Source organism: Phoca vitulina, unplaced genomic scaffold, assembly GCF_004348235.1.
Source record: "Phoca vitulina isolate PV1807 unplaced genomic scaffold, GSC_HSeal_1.0 scaffold4, whole genome shotgun sequence".
NCBI lineage: Eukaryota > Metazoa > Chordata > Mammalia > Carnivora > Phocidae > Phoca > Phoca vitulina.
In genome coordinates this window covers 72937630-72955740 of record NW_022589707.1, presented here as the reverse complement: position 1 = coordinate 72955740, position 18111 = coordinate 72937630, and the positions used below count along the sequence as shown (strand labels likewise).

General features: G+C 37.3%; 1 protein-coding gene across 2 annotated transcripts in view; it reads right to left on the bottom strand.

Annotated features, from left to right (window-relative positions):
• Positions 1 to 18111, bottom strand: part of CACNA2D1 (calcium voltage-gated channel auxiliary subunit alpha2delta 1) — a 491057-nt gene that overhangs the window by 189342 nt on the left and 283604 nt on the right. For both annotated transcript variants that reach the window (XM_032402277.1, XM_032402278.1), the window contains exon 5: positions 12592 to 12633. In XM_032402277.1, the coding sequence (XP_032258168.1) occupies positions 12592 to 12633 (42 nt within the window). The remainder of the gene's footprint in view (positions 1 to 12591; positions 12634 to 18111) is intronic.

Here is an 18111-nt window from a genome sequence, read left to right as displayed (position 1 = left end):
CAGTCTATTCGTCACACAGATCACTGGTTCTTTCTTTGGAGATACTAAGCATCCATTTAATGTTGTTTTCTGTGAAGTACCTGAAATAACCCCTCGAAGGAAAAATGCCTTTAATCTGGGTCTTTAATACTTCAGTATTTCTATTGTACTGTTAATGATCTTTTCATGTATTCCTCCACTGACTGGTTTCTATTTGATTAGTATTAAATGAAGAAAGACCTTTCTTGTCTCAGGATTAGGAAACAGTAAAATGGTACAGATTTCTTTTCAAGCATTTGTTCTGTCATATTTGTAATTTGAAGGCAAAGAAAGATATATGATATGATATATGGTATGATATATGGTATGGTATGGTTTCTGGTCAACAGGAGGCATTTGCAAAGGGCAAGTGTTTTCTTCAGGGTCTTTTGATTCCAATCCTTCAGATTACAGAAACTCACGCAGGTCTGGGCTGAAATTGGGGGTGGTGGTGAAAGGGCATCCTTAAAAACAAGACCACGTATGGAGCACAGAGATGGGAGATAGATAATTATGACTCTGGTATTCTTCAGCCAGTTCGTATTTGTGTCAAGAGAAGCTGCTGTTGGAACTTTGATTCACTGACTTATTGGGAAAAAAACCTCACTGAGTGAGTACAATGTGCTGGTTACTATAAGAACTAAGTCACCTGCTGTGAGTACCCAAGAGCTTGCCCCCCAGGAAGTTATACTCTAGGGAAGGACCCCAAGGGAATAATTTATAAAGACTGGTTGTGCCTCCAAGAAGAAACTGCCATTTCTTTACAAAATTCATGATGGCTTAGGAAAGAACTAGTAAACTTTCATCAGTGTCTTAAATATCAAAGGCAATAATAACTGATATGAAGACCTTGACAATGGGAAAACAATTAGAGATATAATATTTTAGAAATATTTATATATTAATAATGTATAATATTACTAAAGGTATATGGATAATTTAGAAGCATAAAATAAAATGTGAGCCCATTTCAATAGCCCTTAAATAAATATTTGAGAATAATGTCTAAAATCATACAATCATCATGGACATGGAAATGAAATGATTGATGTAAGAGAAGTACAAAATAGAGAAAATGACCACCATCCCACTAGGCATGATGTTGGAAAAATGAATCCTCTCCTACTAATGCAGAAATGGGGAAAAAGTTAAAAATCATAGCCAGAGGCTCAGGATTTACAATCCTTTAGTCTCCTTCAGGGGGCATAACATTTAAAACAGAAACTTTATTTAGCTCTCAAACATTTATATTATCATCCAAACAATGAGGACAAATTTATTAATTGAAAATGTTGGCTAGATATTTACTATTCCAATTAGTTCCTCTGTTCATTAGATATTAGCTGCTGATGTGTAAGAGAAAACTCCCATTCTATAATTTCCAATCACCAATTTTTAATAATGGATGTGGCTTTATGGGTTTGAGCAATAAAAATACTGTACACAATTAAATAAGTATATAAAAATTCCGGGACAAAGAACAGTGGCAGCAAGCCAATTTGAACCAAAACAATGAGATGGCTTAGGATTTGTGAACATTTGATACATAAAATATCAAGCACAACATGTATAAGGCTGTGAGTATAGAAGCCAATTAAATCCACCTCTTATTGCAAAACTTTTGGTAAGGTTTATAAATTTCACCATCCATGAAAGTCCAACTTCATCCATCAGATAAGCAACAATCTTCAAAAAAATGTGTAACTACTGAAAAGCCTAAAGTAGAATATCAAAGTGCAACATTTACTTACACTTCTCAACTGTGTTTCATTGTAAGATACTAACTACTTCCATTGCAGAAAATAATTTGATTGTAGTGATCAAAACACATGCATTAGGGGAAACTGAAAAATACTCATTACAGCATATAATTTTATATACATTCTACTGTAAAAAAGAATTTTTTTCCTCAGTTCCAAGTTGAAGGATCTGACTATATTTAAGTGATAGAAGCCACTCAGATAGTGAGTAGAATTTTGGAATTAACTTCACTATGTCAAGAAGAGCAAATGGAGGATCTGTTCATAAGCTGCTAATTATTTTGCAACAAGCATTCTCTCTGTTCTCTCTTTAGTAATAGAACCCTCTATTTTGTTTGGGTGCATGCTATGTTGGGGGGAGGATTATATTCCACATCCTGATGCAAATTGGCAAGGCTGGGCACTAAACTGGGCAATGGAGGCAGATAAAAGTGCTGTGTACAGTTTCCAAACATACCCTTAAAGGCAAAAGGCATGTCCTCGACTGCCACTCGCCTCCTTCCTGTTCTCTAGAGAGCAAAAATCACTGTGTATGTTGGAGCACCAATCTTGGATCCCAACATGAAAAAACTATACTGAGGAAGGGAGAAAATTTGAAAGAAGTACCCTGGGGCCTAGAAGATTGAGACTCACCACATTAGGCTTTATATCCAGAATGTTTACATGAGAGAGGAATAAACTTTTGACTTCTTGTAGCCACTTTTACTTTAGGTCTATAAGAGCCAAACCAATACACCAATCATTAAACATGGTTCATTTTTATTCAGTGTCTAAGGGTTTCCAAGAGCAACGGTATTATACCTAAAGCACTTTAATCTTCACCAATAAAAAGTTTTAGTGAAACAAAAATAAATTAACTTACAGTTCTTAATAAGTTCTCAAAAAATTTACATGAAATAGTAAAATTTTCCAGCAAACTTGACCCTGTTAGCAGTATTCCAAGAATATTCTGAACTGCAATGAAATTTGTGGCTCATCTCATCACCCGTAGCATGTCTTAGGTGAGAGGCAAACAGTTCCAATTTTAATAAGCTTTCATGTCCTACGAGTGAGTACAGTTTTAAGGGTGGAACGGAGTGTGAACCAAAGTCTCTGATTCCAATCCTAGCCCTCTTCCTACTATACAGTATTCTTTGCAAATTATTCTGGCACTGTTCTTATTTTTTTTTTAAGATTTTTTATTTATTTATTCATGAGAGACAGAGAGAGAGAGAGAGAAGCAGAGGGAGCAGGTCCCTGAGGAGCAGGGAGCCCAATGTGGGACTCAATCCCAGGACCCTGGGATCATGACCTGAGCCGAATGCAGACGTCGCTTAACCAACTGAGCCACCCAGGCGCCCTAGGTATATTTATAACCAATGGTAATAATACAGATTTTTGGGGGATGGGAGAAGGCAAAAAAAAAAACAAAAAACATGTCAAGTTCACTAGATTCACTTGTATTAATCCTTTTCTCTCCTACACAGAGTTTTATTTGAATATAGGAATAAACATCTGTGCAGGCAAATTATGAACCTGAGCATTGAACACAGCTCAAGTGTTAGAAGTACACGCCCCGTGCAGACTTTTCCATTTATAATGGACATATTGCTAACTTTGCAGCATAGTGGTTGAATACTATGAATTTTACTATTGTACTATTCAATTATACCTCTGAATACTAACTGGGGTGACACTCACTAAAAAGTTGCATCTACATCTGTGCCTGTGATTATTAAAATCTTGAACAAAGAAAACTCACAATTTCTATGCAAAATAAAAGAACTTTCTAATTAAGAAGCAAACTTGACTTAATAAAACCGTTTTATGTGACATCAAAAATAGGACTTTCTTAATTAGTTTAGATGAAAGAAAAACATATTTGCAGTATTGGTTCATCATCTTTAGGCAACACTCAACTGGCAGATTGGACCAAGCATGTCAATCCATCCACTTTATTATGAAATCTTTGTCATAGTTTTACAAACTAACTGCTTTAAAAAGCTGTAACTGGTGTACCACCAGGAAGGTTGATAAAGATTTAGCATCTGTATTTTAAATGACTATATAACTTTTAAATATCAAATACTAACCTTAACAGTGAAATGAAATGTCTGTCCAAAAATAATATTCATTCTAACACCAATCAGTAAACTACTGTTTAAGATTTATTTAGAGAGAGAGAGACAGTGTGAGCAGGGAGGGAGGGGCAAAGGGAAAGGGAGAGGAGACTCTCAAGTGGACTCCCCGGTGAGCACAGAGCCCAATGCTGGGTTTCATCATCTCAAGACCTGAGCCATCAAGATCATGACCTGAGCCGCAATCAAGAGTCAGACACTCAACTGATTGAGCCACCCAGGTGCCCCCCATCAATAAACTATTAAAACATTTTGTGTTAGCTGTTGGTTTGCCTTTAATAAACATCCTACCTCATTAAAATGATATACATCATTATCATAAAAGGATAATAATTATCATAGAAGCACTAGCAAAACACCTATGGCTAGTAAAAAGAAAACGCTTTTTAAAACAATCCTAGTTCTTCATTTATTAAATGGAGAAAACATAACCTCCTTCCTTCACAGTGTCATTTTAGAAATTAAATATAAGAATTTGTGTAGAGTGGTTAGCAGCATGCAGGCAAATAGTGCTCAATAAACTATGATGTTCACCAATACTGGTGGTGCAATTTGGAAAGATGTGGCATTTCAAGCCAACTATCTTGTGTTGTTTTTTAATTGTTTTTTGAAGGCCAGCTTTACTTGATTTATATATTTTTTTCACACTCCATGAAGTAGCTGGAAAAAAGTAATATACAAATATATTTTTTTGATTCAGAAAAAAAGTGTGAATAACAAACAATAATTCTTTTTATATTTGTTTGACTTGTTCACTGATAAATCATCCCAAGCTCATGGAAGAACACCAAAAACACAAGAAGCCCTCAAAAAACAGTTTTGGATACATAAACAAGTGTATATACAAATTTTTTCCTGATAAAAAAAAGTCACAGATATGATAATTTGAATGAACTTAAGCGTAAAACTTTGTTTTATAATTTTGTAAATGCTTCCACCATAGCCAAGTAATTAAAATGTCTCCTGAAAGTCCATCCAAAGGTGGCAACATGAGAAGTAACTTATTTGTGCTAAAATAATCCATGTTGGAACATCATCTGAATATGTACATTACAGTCATCTGTTTAAAAAGGCAGACTGAGAAGGGGGCGGAGCAAGATGGCGGAGGAGTAGGAGACCTGGATTTCGTCTCCTCTCAGGAATTCAGCTGGATAGGGATCAAACCATTCTGAACACCTACAAACTCAACAGGAGATCGAAGAAAAGAATAGCAACAACTCTCTGAACAGAAAAGCGACCACTTTCTGGAAGGTAGGATGTGCGGAGAAGTGAATCCGAGGCGATATTCGGGAGGATAGACGGCGGGGGAGGGGCCTCCATCGGCCGCTTCTGGCAAGTGATAGAGCCGCAGAGCACAAAACCGGAACTTTTAGAAGTCGGCTCCGCTGAGGGACGTCACTCCGGTGGCTAAGTGGGGGGTGGAACCCTTGTGGGACAGTGTGGTCTCAGGACCCTCGGGGTCACAGAAAGACCGGGGGTGCCTGAGTGCGGCAGAGCTCCCAGGTATCGGAGCAGGGAAGCCGGCTGCAGAGACGGAGCCCAGGCGCGGGCTCTCAGCTCGGGGTTGCCATAAACCGTGATCCGCGGCACAGTCGGGCCACTGCTCCTCCAGCAGGGACCCAACAAGCGGCAGATCCGGGGAGACTCACCTTCTTCCCCCGGGAGGAGAGGTGCGGGAGCGCACCGCGGGGATCTGCTGGGTTTAGAGACTCCACCCAGGGTCGGGTGCCAGAGATAGAAACACCTGGTCACAGGCCGGGTGAGCACGGAGTGCGGCCGGAGACCGGGGAGATGGGAGTGACTGACTGCTTTTCTCTGGGGGCTCACTGAGGAGCGGGGCCCAAGTTCTCGGCTCCTCCGGGCAGAGATTGGGAGGCCGCCATTTTCACTCTCCGCCTCCAAAGCTGTACGGAAAGCTTGCAGGGAACAAAAGCTCCGGAGAGCAAACCCAAGCTGATTACTTAGCCCAGACCGGCAAGGGCGGGGCAATTCCGCCTCCAGCAAAGACATTTGGGAACCACGGCAACAGGCCCCTCCCCCAGAAGATCAGCGAGAACAGCCAGCCAAGACCAAGTTTACCGATCAATGAGAACGGCAGAACTCCAGCGCTAGGGGAATACTGCACATAGAATTCATGGCTTTTTTTTACCATGATTCTTTAGTCTTTCAAAGTTAATTTTTTTTTTAACTCTCTTTTTTTCTTTTTTTTTTGAATTTTTCTTTTTCCCTTTTTCAACCAACATTTTATCAATCCCTTTTTTAAAAAACATTTTTATTTTTCATTTTTAGAGTCATATTCTATCCCTTCATAGTAGTTACTCATATTTTTGGCATATATATATAAGTTGTTCTCTCTTTAAAATTTTGAGATCGTTTCTTCTAACAGATCAAAATATACCCTAAATCTCTAGTGTATGGTTTTTTTCTACTCCCCTGCCTGATCACATTCTCTCCCCTTTTTTTTTCTTTTCTTTTTTAAATCCTCATCTTTCTTTTTTCAAACAACTTCTTATCAATTCCTTTTATACAATTTTTTATAATTTCCATCTTTACAGTCATATTCCATCCCTTCATCATATCAACCCTTATTTCTGTACATACATAAGTTTTTCTTTCTTTAAAATTTTGGGAGTCACTTTCTCCTAACAGAACAAACTACACCCAAAATCTAGTGTGTGGCACTGATCTATATACCAGCTTGATCATATCTGATCACATTCTGTTTTTGTTTTGTTTTGTTTTGTTCTGTTTTTGTTTGTTTTTATCTTTATTTTTTTCTTTTTCTTTTTTCTCTCTTTCCCTTTCTTTTCCCACTGCTTCAGGTCTTTTCTGATTTGTTTAGAGTATATTTTCTGGGGACGTTGTTACCCTGCTAGCATTTTGTTCTCTCATTAATCTATTCTCCTCTGCACAAAATGACAAGACGGAAAAAATCACCTCAACAAAAAGAACAAGAGGTAGTACCGATTGCCAGGGACCTACTCAATATGCACATTAGTACGATGTCAGATCTAGAGTTCAGAATCATCACTTTAAAGATACTAGCTGGGCTTGAAAAAAGCATGGAAGTTATTAGAGAAACCCTTTCTGGAGAAGTAAAAGAACTAAAATCTAACCAAGTCGAAATCAAAAAGGCTATTAATGAGGTGCAATCAAATATGGGGGCGCTAACTGCTAGGATAAATGAGGCAGAAGAGAGAATCAGTGATAGAAGACCAAATGATGGAAAATAAAGAAGCTGAGAAAAAGAGAGATAAACAACTACTGGATCATGAGGGCAGAATTCGAGAGATAAGCGATACCATAAGACGAAACAACATTAGAATAATTGGGATCCCAGAAGAAGAAGAAAGAGAGAGAGGGGCAGAAGGTATAATGGAGCAAATTATAGCAGAGAACTTCCCTAATTTGGGGAAGGAAACAGGCATTAAAATCCAGGAGGCACAGAGAAACCCTCTCAAAATCAATAAAAATAGGTCCACACCCCGACATCTAATAGTAAAACTTATGAGTCTCAGAGACAAAGAGAAAATCCTGAAAGCAGCTCGGGAGAAGAGATCTGTAACCTACAATGGTAGAAACATTAGATTGGCAAAAGACCTATCCACAGAGACCTGGCAGGCCAGAAAGGACTGGCAGGATATATTCAGAGCACTAAATGAGAAAAATATGCAGCCAAGAATACTATATCCAGCTAGGCTGTCATTGAAAATAGAAGGAGAGATAAAAAGCTTCCAGGACAAACAAAAACTAAAAGAATTTGCAAACATGAAACCAGCCCTACAAGAAATATTGAAAGGGGTCCTCTAAGCAAAGAGAGAGCCTAAAAGCAACATAGACCAGAAAGGAACACAGACAATATACAGTAACGGTCACCTTACAGGCAATACAATGGCACTAAATTCCTATCTTTCAATAGTAACCGTGAATGTAAATGGGCTAAATGCCCCAATCAAAAGACACAGGCTATCAGATTGGATAAAAAAACAAGACCCATCGATATGCTGTCTGCAAGAGACTCATTTTAGACCCAAAGACACCCCCAGATTGAAAGTGAAGGGGTGGAAAACCATTTGCCATGCTAATGGACACCAAAAGAAGGCTGGGGTGGCAATCCTTATATCAGACAAATTAGATTTTAAACCAAAGACTGTAATAAGAGATGAGGAAGGACACTATATCCTACTTAAAGGGTCTATCCAACAAGAAGATCTAACAATTGTAAATATCTATGCCCCTAACATGGGAGCAGCCAAATATGTAAGGCAATTAATAACAAAAGCAAAGAAACACATTGACAACAATACAATAATAGTGGGGGACTTTAACACCCCGCTCACTGAAATGGACAGATCATCTAAGCAAAAGATCAACAAGGAAATAAAGACTTTAAATGACACACTGGACCAAATGGACTTCACAGACACATTCAGAACATTCCATCCCAAAGCAATAGAATACACATTCTTCTCTGTTGCCCATGGAATATTCTCCAGAAGAGATCGCATCCTAGGTCACAAATCAGGTCTCAACCGGTACCAAAAGATTGGGATCATTCCCTGCCTATTTTCAGACCACAATGCTTTGAAACTAGAACACAATCACAAGAGGAAAGTCGGAAAGAACTCAAATACATGGAGGCTAAAGAGCATCCTACTGAAGAATGAATGGGTCAACCAGGAAATTAAAGAAGAATTAAAAAAATTCATGGAAACAAATGAAAATGAAAACACAACTGTTCAAAATCTTTGGGATGCAGCAAAGGCAGTCCTAAGAGGAAAGTATATAGCAATACAAGCCTTTCTCAAGAAACAAGAAAGGTCTCAAGTACACAACCTAACCCTACACCTAAAGGAGCTGGAGAAAGAACAGCAAATAAAGCCTAAACCCAGCAGGAGAAGAGAAATCATAAAGATCAGAGCAGAAATCAATGAAATAGAAACTAAAAGAACAGTAGAACAGATCAACGAAACTAGGAGCTGGTTCTTTGAAAGAATTAACAAGATTGATAAACCCCTGGCCAGACTTATCCAAAAGAAAAGAGAAATGACCCAAATCAACAAAATCATGAATGAAAGAGGAGAGATCACAACCAACACCAAAGAAATACAAACAATTATAAGAACATATTATGAGCAATTATATGCCAGCAAATTAGATAACCTGGAAGAAATGGATGCATTCCTAGAGATGTATCAACTACCAAAACTGAACCAGGAAGAAATAGAAAACCTGAACAGACCTATAACCACTGAGGAAATTGAAGCAGTCATCAAAAATCTCCCAAAAAACAAAAGCCCAGGGCCAGATGGCTTCCCAAGGGAATTCTACCAAACATTTCAAGAAGAATTAATACCTATCTTTCTGAAACTGTTCCAAAAAATAGAAATGGAAGGAAAACTTCCAAACTCATTTTATGAGGCCAGCATTACCTTGTTCCGAAAACCAGACAAGGACCCCATCAAAAGGAGAATTACAGACCAATATCCTTGATGAACACGGATGCAAAAATTCTCACCAAGATACTAGCCAATAGGATCCAACAGTACATTAAAAGGATTATTCACCACGACCAAGTGGGATTTATCCCTGGGCTGCAAGGTTGGTTCAACATCCGCAAATCAATCAACATGATACAATACATTAATAAAAGAAAGAACAAGAATCATATGATCCTCTCAATAGATGCAGAAAAAGCATTTGACAAAGTACAGCATCCTTTCTTGATCAAAACTCTTCAGAGTATAGGCATAGAGGGTACATACCTCAATATCATAAAAGCCATCTATGAAAAACCTACAGCGAATATCATTCTCAATGGGGAAAAACTGAGAGCTTCCCCCCTAAGGTCAGGAACGCGGCAGGGATGTCCACTATCACCACTGCTATTCAACATAGTATTAGAAGTCCTAGCCACAGCAATCAGACAACAAAAAGAAATAAAAGGCATCCACATTGGCAAAGAAGAAGTCAAATCCTCACTCTTTGCAGATGATATGATACTTTATGTGGAAAATCCCAAAGACTCCACCCCAAAACTGCTAGAACTCATACAGGAATTCAGTAAAGTGGCAGGATAGAAAATCAATGCACAGAAGTCAGTGGCATTCCTATACACCAACAACAAGACAGAAGAAAGAGAAATGAAGGAGTCGATCCCATTTACAATTGCACCCAAAACCATAAGATACCTAGGAATAAATCTAACCAAAGAGGCAAAGGATCTGTACTCAGAAAACTATAAAATACTCATGAAAGAAATTGAGGAAGACACAAAGAAATGGAAAAACGTTCCATGCTCATGGATTGGAAGAACAAATATTGTGAAGATGTCAATGCTACCTAGAGCAATCTACACATTCAGTGCAATCCCCATCAAAATACCATCCACTTTTTTCAAAGAAATGGAACAAATAATCCTAAAATTTGTATGGAACCAGAAAAGACCCCGCATAGCCAGAGGAATGTTGAAAAAGAAAAGCAAAGCTGGCGGCATCACAATTCCGGACTTCCAGCTCTATTACAAAGCTGTCATCATCAAGACAGTATGGTACTGGCACAAAAACAGGCACATAGATCAATGGAACAGAATAGAGAGCCCAGAAATGGACCCTCAACTCTATGGTCAACTAACCTTTGACAAAGCAGGAAAGAATGTCCAATGGAAAAAAGACAGTCTCTTCAACAAATGGTGTTGGGAAAATTGGATAGCCACATGCAGAAGAATGAAACTGGACCATTTCCTTACACCCCACAGAAAGATAGACTCCAAATGGTTGAAAGACCTCAATGTGAGACAGGAGTCCATCAAAATCCTAAAGGAGAACACAGGCAGCAACCTCTTCGACCTCAGCCGCAGCAACTTCTTTCTAGAAACATGGCCAAAGGCAAGGGAAGCAAGGGCAAAAATGAACTATTGGGACTTCATCAAGATAAAAAGCTTTTGCAAAGCAAAGGAAACAGTCCACAAAACCAAAAGACAACCGACAGAATGGGAGAAGATATTTGCAAATGACATATCAGATAAAGGGCTAGTATCCAAAATCTATAAAGAACTCATCAAACTCAACACCCAAAGAACAAAGAATCCAATCACAAAATAGGCAGAAGACATGAACAGACATTTTTCCAAAGAAGACATCCAAATGGCCAACAGACACATGAAAAGTGCTCAATATCGCTCAGCATCAGGGAAATCCAAATCAAAACCTCAATGAGATACCACCTCACACCAGTCAGAATGGCTAAAATTAACAAGTCAGGAAATGACAGATGTTGGCGGGGATGCGGAGAAAGGGGAACCCTCCTACACTGTTGGTGGGAATGCAAGCTGGTGCAGCCACTCTGGAAAATAGTATGGAGGTTCCTCAAAAAGTTGAAAATAGAGCTACCATATGATCCAGCAATTGCACTACTGGGTATTTACCCCAAAGATACAAAAGTAGGGATCCGAAAGGGTACGTGCACCCCGATGTTTATAGCAGCAATGTCCACAATAGCCAAACTGTGGAAAGAGCCAAGATGTCCATCAACAGATGAATGGATAAAGAAGATGTGGTATATATATACAATGGAATATTATGCGGCCATCAAAAGGAATGAGATCTTGCCATTTGCAACAACGTGGATGGAACTGGAGGGTATTATGCTGAGCGAAATAAGTCAAACAGAGAAAGACATGTATGATATGACCTCACTGATATGAGGAATTCTTAATCTCAGGAAACAAACTGAGGGTTGCTGGAGTGGGGGGTGGGGGGGGAGGGATGGGGTAACTGCATGATAGACACTGGGGAGGGTATGTGCTCTGGTAAGCGCTGTGAATTGTGCAAGACTGTTGAATCTCAGATCTGTACCTCTGAAACAAATAATGCAATATATGTTAAGAAAAAAAAAAAAAGAAGAATGTAGCAGGAGGGTAAGAATGAAGGGGGGGAAATCGGAGGGGTAGACGAACCATGAGAGATGATGGACTCTGAAAAACAAACTGAGGGTTCTAGAGGGGAGGGGGTTGGGAGGATGGGTTAGCCTGGTGATGGGTATTGAGGAGGGCACGTTCTGCATGGAGCACTGGGTGTTATGCACAAACAATGAATCATGGAACACTACATCTAAAACTAATGATGTAATGTATGGGGATTAACATAACAATAAAAAAATTTAAAAAAATAAATAAATAAATAAAAAGGCAGACTGAACACTCACTATGCTTCAAAGATTGGCTAGGCAAGGCCAGCTGTTGTACCATTTCCAGGGTGTCGTTCACACTGTAGGGGAAATAAGTGGTCCCCCCTGGTGTGTGCGGTTCAGGCCAGAGGAGACCTGCCTCGTTACCCGCGTAAAGCGCTTGGCGACAGAGATGGATGGGATCCAACCTCTGTCTGCCACATGGCTAATGGAGTGCAGGGTATCCGAGTCAGTGCAGTGGATGGAGGTCTGGACAGGAGGCAGAGAGAGTTCAGATCCAGTGAAACACATGGCATTTCTACCCCAGAAGATGCCAATGATAATTTGTTAAAGATCGCATAAGCCCTAAGATTCATCATTACCTTGTTAGGTCCAACCAGTAATTCTGCTGATGCTATAGAACATTTTCTGAAAAATTCAACCTGCTAGGTCAGCTTGTTCTGTAAAGCCAGTCATCCTAGCATAATTCAGTTTATCTTGAAATTTAATGTAAAACTTTTAATACTCACATCAAGATCATCCTTTGCATTGTAGTAGACAACTTCATTGCTCTATAAAAAAAAAGAAAAGAAGAGTGCTTTATTGATTTGAGTAAAAATGTAAAAATATACTGGATCCAGCACTGAACACATTTTATGCATATTTTAAATAATAAACCCCTCGTGATATTCCTCTCATAAAATACTCCATGAAGATCCATGAAGATTAGCCAATATTTTCTAAAAACATATTAAAACACTGTATCAGTGATATTGAAAAGTACATCTTGCATTGAGGAAAAAGTATATCAGCATAGGTCTGAGACCCATTTGTCAAGAAAAAATAAAGAATGCATGATGCAAAGAAATTATATATATACACACTCACAACACACACACACACACACACACACACAGACACACACACCCCTAAATCATGAAATTATGAACAGAATAATTCCAGAAAAATATAAGAATGTGGCTTGTTAATACTTTGCTGACACGTGACTTTTAAAAAAAATATATATATATATATCACATGTTGAAATTAGTAAGGAAAGGTGTATCTGGACAGTACTGGCAGAAATTTCCTCATGAGATTCAGAAAAGGGATCAAGAACAATTGAATTTAGACAGCGAAAGAATCAGATTATTTAACACACTAATATTATCATATTCTACCAAAGTGGTGAATGAGCATTGGCTCTTCAAGAATAAATGTATTCAGACACTTCTGCCAGCCCTCAGTGTTGCTGAAATACGCCATAACTATAAATTATGGATATAAATTGTGTTACAGAATGAAAATGGAAAGGAAAGAATGAACAAAATGATTGTCAAGGAATTTAAAAGTTTTATTCTTTGAGGCTTCAAGACTAGTTCTATGCACTGTTAAAATAATCCACTTATACTGATTTCCTTTTCCTATCTTCTCCTGACCTGATTGAAAATATAATCCATCTTTCATACGTCTTCAGTAGTAACTGGAGCACTATGCAAAAATAACATCAAAAACATGGATACTCTAAAATCCTATTAAAAGAAAATGCAATACACATTTTTTAAAAAGAAAATTACTCTAAAAAATTCAATAAATTAGTGCTTCTTAAAATATATACCACCTCCACTAGTTAGAAATCACTAGTTCTTCAAGACATTCTATGGCCCTTTGACTTTAGAATAAGCAATGAAGTTAAAGTCATTTCTTTTTGGCTTCTAAGTCTCAGCATATTAATGTACACTATACATCTTTAAGAATAAAACAGATCTTGTTGTATTTCTCAAACTTATTTGCTGCCGAATCTGCCTCCCTTTTTTAATTTGAGAAATATATCATGAGCCTGAAGTTCTATAAAAGATAGATTGCTCTAAGACCAAACTAAAAACTATATTAATAAATAATAGAACACATAACTCATAATAGTGAATGAAACCATGACTTTGAATTTATTTCATTTAGAATAAAGAGCTCTAAAAATTACCATTTAATTAATTCTTTTAAAAAGAATTAAGTTGCTAAAGAATTTTAACATGCATAAAAGTTCTACTTCCTGAAGCATTTCTTACAGCATTAATTTTGTAACAAAGTTAAAATACAAAATCAGAATTCATCACATACACAAAGCAAGAGAATCTTTTGAATCCACCAGAGTCCCAAATCTAATTACTAGTTTATTGATCCTTCTTGCAACTCTGAAATCTATACTTAGGAGACAATTTTCAACTTAGAATGTGGATTCCATCAAAAGATAAAATATTGAATAAGTTTATCTTCATTTTAGACTTTATTTCTGCCAACTCCTTCCTTATATTTACAGAACTGAAATGTAGAAAACAAGGTGAAACTGCATTAAATCTTAAGTGATTCAACATCATTATTTTCAACATTCATTAAAAATCTATATGCACACACTGCTGTGCCAAGAGAGACACAAAATAAGTTAAACGTAGCTATCCCTATCCTTTAGATAAAATAACAGATACAGATCAATTATATAAAACAACTAATATGTTTAGACTTACATTTGTACTAGAGCTAACGGACTAAATTGTTTAAATGTTTTTTCTTATATGTGACACAGGGTCACATATAACAAATAAAAAAGAGAATTTAATTAAACCTAAAATTAAGAGTATCACATACAGTGTCAAAAGAGTATAAAGTACAATAAAGAAATGCTAGTTTTAACTAAAACTAAGTATTTTGATTCTATTACAATAAAGTGTGCCTGAAATAAAAATAAAAATGAAGAAAAACTAAGTTTGAGAATTTTCCAAATGTTTTTCCTCTTGTTACTGCACTACACTTTATGTAAAATCCTATTACTTTTGTTCTAGAAACTCTATATTGCTTCTAAAACTTATTGAAAATGTGTATTGCAAAGTTTATTTAATTTTTATGCATTTGCACAAGGTCTTCTGGACTCCAGAAGACATAAGATCCCCAAAACTGATTTTTTTTTCTAGTAAGTAAACTGGGGGAAAAAAAAAAACCTTAGTCATAAAATTATACTGCATATACAACAACCATACTCATTGTAACTAGGGTATTTTATATTTCTACTTTTAAAAAGCTTTCTTTAGGGGCGCCTGGGTGGCTCAGTTGTTAAGTGTCTGTCTTTGGCTCAAGTCCTGATCCCAGGGTCCTGGGATGGCTCCTTGCTCAGCGGGGAGCCTGCTTCTCCCTCTCCCTCTGCCTGATGCCTCTGTGCTTGTGCTCTCTCTCTCTTCCTCTCTCCCTGTCAAATAAATAAATAAAAATCTTTAAAAAAAAATAAAGTAGCTAATTAAATATGTGTTCTTAGACAGTTTGTCATGATTTAATAAGAGAACAAAGACCATAATGGAATTGCAATTGATTACATCCCCTGCCTTACAGCAAAATTTCCTCTTCACCAATACACGTGACATTGTCTTTGGCTTAGAAGCATTTTTTTTTTACCTAATTTTTTATAAATATACTTTCTCTAACCCTAAACTTTGCAGTGAGAGCATGCACATTTCATTTATTCCCTGACTTTACCTAACAGAAAAGCTCAAGTGATCCCATTCAGTAAGCATACATCTATGTAGGGCATCAGGATTTGGGGAAAGTGTCACTGCATTTAATTTGTCAACCAGCACACTTACCTGGCAGTATGACACTAAAATAAATGGCAAACATTCACAAAACATTTAATTTATATAAGCATATATAAATAATTTTTATATATAACTGACAGTTCCTCATGCTTTCTTGCAGAAAAGTATAATTATTTACTGTGGCTTTTGTTTAGAGTTGAAGAGTGGCTCAGAAAGAATTTTAAATATAAGCTTGAGGATAAGTCTAATTTGGTGAAGTCATAATTCTCTCTCCTATCACATTCATTTATAGCATCTCCTCTGCTATATACAAATATATGACATGTGTAGCTATGTTAAACTACATCAGTCTGAAATCGAATCGCTCAAAATATATCCAAACCCAATCCCAACAGGATTAGGATAAAAGACAATTCTCAGGAATAAAGGACAATTCACACTGAATCAGCCTAATTTTGATGTTCTGGTGTCTTACAGGAGTGACTGTCAGTTAAAATTAACTCCGTGCTAAAAGAAAATTAGGAGACCAAATTGTATAAAAACAATTAAATGGCCTGAGGGGGGCAGAATTAAAAAGAGGAAGTATCAGCTGAATTCTTTCTTCCTTTACTGGGTCCCTGCCTCCATCCCACTTAGATTGTGTACAAGGAGAATTTTGGGTCTCCCAACCAACAGAGGGAGCCACACCTCACTCCTTCAACAAACTTTGGCAACCTCACTTTGTAGTGTTTGGGAGAAATAAAAATGAAGACTATCTATGCCCTGAGTATAAGAAGGAAGTTTCTCACCCCCCTGATACACAAGGGGCAGGAATATCAGAGTCAGTTGTTCTGACCTGCTATCATTGAAGAATATCTCGTGTCATCCTTGGATGACATGACCACATAAACCAAAACTTTCTCAGGTTTCAAAATATGTGATAGTGAAGAACTTCAGAGAGCTAAAATACGCCTCCTCTATTTACAATCAATTCAAGCGCGTGTGTATACGCATGTGTGTGTGTTTCTGATTCATTTACCTTTCCTATCGCTCAAACTTCCCTCAATCCCTCCTCCAGAAAATAAAGTTTAATATTTTAAAACGATGGCATATAAGCTAATTATCATAGGCACAGAATACAAAATTGAGTCATCTTGTTTCTCTTCTATACTTCTGGCTAGATGTTTTCTTTTTTTTTTTTAAAGATTTTATTTATTTATTTGACAGAGAGAGACACGGCAAGAGAGGGAACACAAGCAGGGGGAGTGGGAGAGGAAGAAGCAGGCTTCCCGCAGAGCAGGGAGCCCGATGGGGGGCTCGATCCCAGGACCCTGGGATCATGACCTGAGGCGAAGGCAGACGCTTAATGACTGAGCCACCCAGCACCCCTGGCTAGATGTTTTCATGCAAATTATTAAACAACATCATTTTGGAAGGTATTTACACTCAAATACAAAGGTTTTTAGTGGATTTTAGGGTATTACATGCAATTTGATAGGATAAAGCCAGCAACAGCCTCAAACTAGATTCAAGATTAGTGAAAACTTTAGAGAGCTATTTTTCATCATTTGAGCACCACCAGATGACAAGAACAAATTGTTTTGTTTCTGATTTTTAACCAAGTAGTTTAGTTATTATCTCCTCGAAACAAATTTACCCAAATGTTCCACGCTAATATAATACCGCTGCTTGCTGAAATTTAAAGCATCCCCTAGCAAGTTGAGAGATAAATTACTTCAGTTTCTCATTGTCTACTGGGAGTCAAAATTAAATCTGGGCAAAATAGACCATTCCATCTTAAAAACGTGTATTGTGAGTGACAGTCCCTTGAATGCCACTCTCCTATAAAAGTTGGCCTCTGATGAATAGAATGAATTTATGTTAAAAATCGGAAGCAGAAGTACAAAGCTTCCACATGGAAGTAAGATGGTGCCAAAGAAAAGATTTAAATATTGGAACTGAAAATCAGGATTTTATAGCCAACATCTGAAATATATGACACATTCAAAATTCAAATAGAGATTAACTTCCTGTCCAATTTACTAATTCTCTTTTCTTGGCTGTACACTTGACTGTGCACATGATCCATACCCTGACAAATCTGAGCAACCGTATTGTCTGCTAAAGTTGCTTTTTAAAAAATCCCATTCTTAATCGTTTATCACTCTTCAGTTTCAAAAATGGAAGTCAATCAGATGAATATTAAGAATACTCTTGTAAAAAAAAAAAAGGATATTCTTGTTATAAATGAGTTGTGTTAATGGTTCTTGCCCACCAAGATCCATACTGTTTAGCCCAAATCAGTTACAATGCAAATATTCTGATTAATATATCTTTGTAACAACCTGACCTGGTAAACCTACACACCACTGACCTCTGCTCAAGTCAATTAGGGTACATGGGATGCAATAATCATAGCACTGAAGCACTGTGTGAATAAAAGAACTTAGGAGCCTACTGTGTATGTGTCATTGTGTGTGCATGCATTTC